The sequence below is a fragment of the Hipposideros armiger genome, unplaced genomic scaffold, assembly GCF_001890085.2.
Source record: "Hipposideros armiger isolate ML-2016 unplaced genomic scaffold, ASM189008v1 scaffold_32, whole genome shotgun sequence".
Lineage (NCBI taxonomy): Eukaryota > Metazoa > Chordata > Mammalia > Chiroptera > Hipposideridae > Hipposideros > Hipposideros armiger.
Window position 1 is genome coordinate 5348702 of NW_017731382.1, and position 2429 is coordinate 5351130.

At 43.3% G+C, this 2429-nt stretch overlaps 1 protein-coding gene across 1 annotated transcript in view; it reads left to right on the top strand.

Annotated features, from left to right (window-relative positions):
- The window catches only part of AURKA (aurora kinase A), a 28825-nt gene that overhangs the window by 14618 nt on the left and 11778 nt on the right, over nucleotides 1-2429 (top strand). Inside the window, exon 6 of the mRNA XM_019637330.1 lies at nucleotides 350-498. Within this exon, the coding sequence (XP_019492875.1) occupies nucleotides 350-498 (149 nt within the window). The remainder of the gene's footprint in view (nucleotides 1-349; nucleotides 499-2429) is intronic.

A 2429-nucleotide genomic window follows, 5' to 3' on the forward strand; every position in this document is an offset into this window, starting at 1 on the left:
TTTTGCTGTTATGCGATTTTACCACACTCGCAAAATCGCACACAGCCGACCATATAACAAACTCTGTATTTTGAGTGGAAATGCTAGGGGGTCGTCTTATATGCCCAGTCGTCTTATACGCCGGTAAATACGGTAACTAGTACTGAATACTTTGTACTTCATACTGAAACTAATTTGGTTCGATTGTTTTTTTTTGTTTTTTTGAGTCATCAGTTGGTACTAGCGTTTGCTTTAAAATCTACAAAACATATTAAAGCCTATGTTGGGTTTCCTTTCAGAAGAGTTGTCTAAAATTAACTTTTTTATATAAAATCTAAAACACAGACTTTCAATACTTTTTTTTAAATAGTATATCACAGAATTGGCCAATGCCCTGTCTTACTGCCATTCAAAGAGAGTTATTCATAGAGACATCAAGCCCGAGAATCTGCTCCTGGGATCCGCGGGAGAGCTTAAGATTGCAGATTTTGGGTGGTCCGTACATGCCCCATCCTCCAGGTATGTAACTTGAGAGGTGGAACTTGTCTGGTTTAGCAAAAGCCCCGGGGGCTAGTCCTGAGCTAAACAGTAAAATACCTCCTAGTAGCATTGTGCTGCCCTGGGGCGGGGAACTGACACAATTCGTTGGGGTGATTTAGGCCGGAAGTAAATTAGTGCCTCCAAGGATATTTTTCTTCAGCAACCACTTGGGCTTTTTATTGTGCCCTAGGCCTGGGGTTAAAGATGCTTAATGTCCTTAGAGGCTAAGGAATGGGACAGATGAGTAAGCAGGTATGACCAGTATCTGACAGATGGGGCGGGTGGGGGAGCGGGGACAGGGACAGGGACTCCGCTGCTTCCTGGACCCAGAGACCGAAGTTCCCCCGTTGATAGCACGTGCGAAGCTCTAGAACTCAGATCAGAGCATAGTTCTGCGGGGAACTTAAAAACCAGATTGGTTTGAAGGGGACTTTTAGGGTGCTGGTTAAAGATTCTCCCTGGTCTGCTGTTGTCAACAGAATAAATAGCCCTTTCTTGTCCCCTCTTAAAGCTAAAGGAGAGCGATCAACCTAACGAAACAACTTAAATCTTAATTGAACGTTGCAAAAAAGAGCTAAAATATTCTGTTTTAAATTTAATTTGGGTTTAAGTAAGCTTTTGAAACCACAGGTAGCGCATTGAAAAGCATACATCTAAAAGTTTGCCAACTGTGGGGTAGGATGTACAATTATAGCCAGATGACTTTGAAAAATAAAGCCAGTTTAAAAAGAAAAAGCATATAGCCTCAAATAGGTGCCATGGGGGTGGGGACAGCTTTGATTTTGTTACATAAGATTTGTAGCACTGCACTGAACCTGCTTTGTGGTTTCCCCTAGCTCTAAAAATAGGGTGGTCTGTCACTGGTGGGCACTGTTGTTGGCACCTGGTGAGGCAAACACCAATGAAGAATTGTAAGCTTTGTGGCATCGGAGACCTAAACCGTACCTTCACTGTCCAATGGTGCCACCGTGATGGGAGGGATAACTTAACCCTTTTCTGAAAAGGACATTTGTGTAAATGTTGACTGTCACTTCACCTGCCTCCCAAACGTTAATAACCATAAGAGCTCTCTGGGCATCGTGTACCGTCACTAGGCACTCACCTGACTCTGTCTGTCTTTGTCAGCTCAGTGGTGGTGAGAGGGGTTAAATGTCTGGGGTGGCAGCTCTAACCCCAGGTCACCATTCAGCTGAGTGAACACTTGTGTGCTCCCTGGGTGTTAGGCATGGTGAACACAGCACTAGTATTGACCCAGCATAAGCTCCGAGGGCAAAGAATAACAGACACCAAGCAACAGAAACCCACATGGTCTTTGCTCCTGATTTGTCTGCTGCCCCCAGCCCATTTCCAACCTTTGTTATAAAAACTCAAACATATGGAAATGCTGAATTGGTGCTTGATCGCTCACCTGACTGTTCAGTGCCAACATTCAACAGCTAACATTTTGCCCTATGGGCTGCGCCTCCTTTTTCAGAGAATCTTCAAAAATAGGTTGCAGACATCCTGATGCTTTGTCCCTGAGCGCCTCAGAGTGCATCTCCTAAAAATAAGGACATCGTCCTATCTAGTCCCAACTATTATCACACTTAAGAAAATTAAGAGCCTTGGTAATAGCTAATATTTAGTCCATGTTCAAATTTCCTGTTATCCACACAATTTTATAGCTGTTCTTTTAAATCAGAATCTAACCAAGGTCTATGCATTGTATTTGATTGCATCTCTTTGGTCTAGATTTAGACCAGTCGCCCCATAATTTAAAATGGATTTTTCTGATTGTGATGTCACGTCACTTGGTCCTTCATCCCCTGTATTTGCTGAAAACTGGGAATTGGGTCTCAGGACCTGAAGAATATTTTTGGCAAGAAGACTTCATAGGCCACCCCCCCAATTTCAGTATCTCTTTTGTGCCA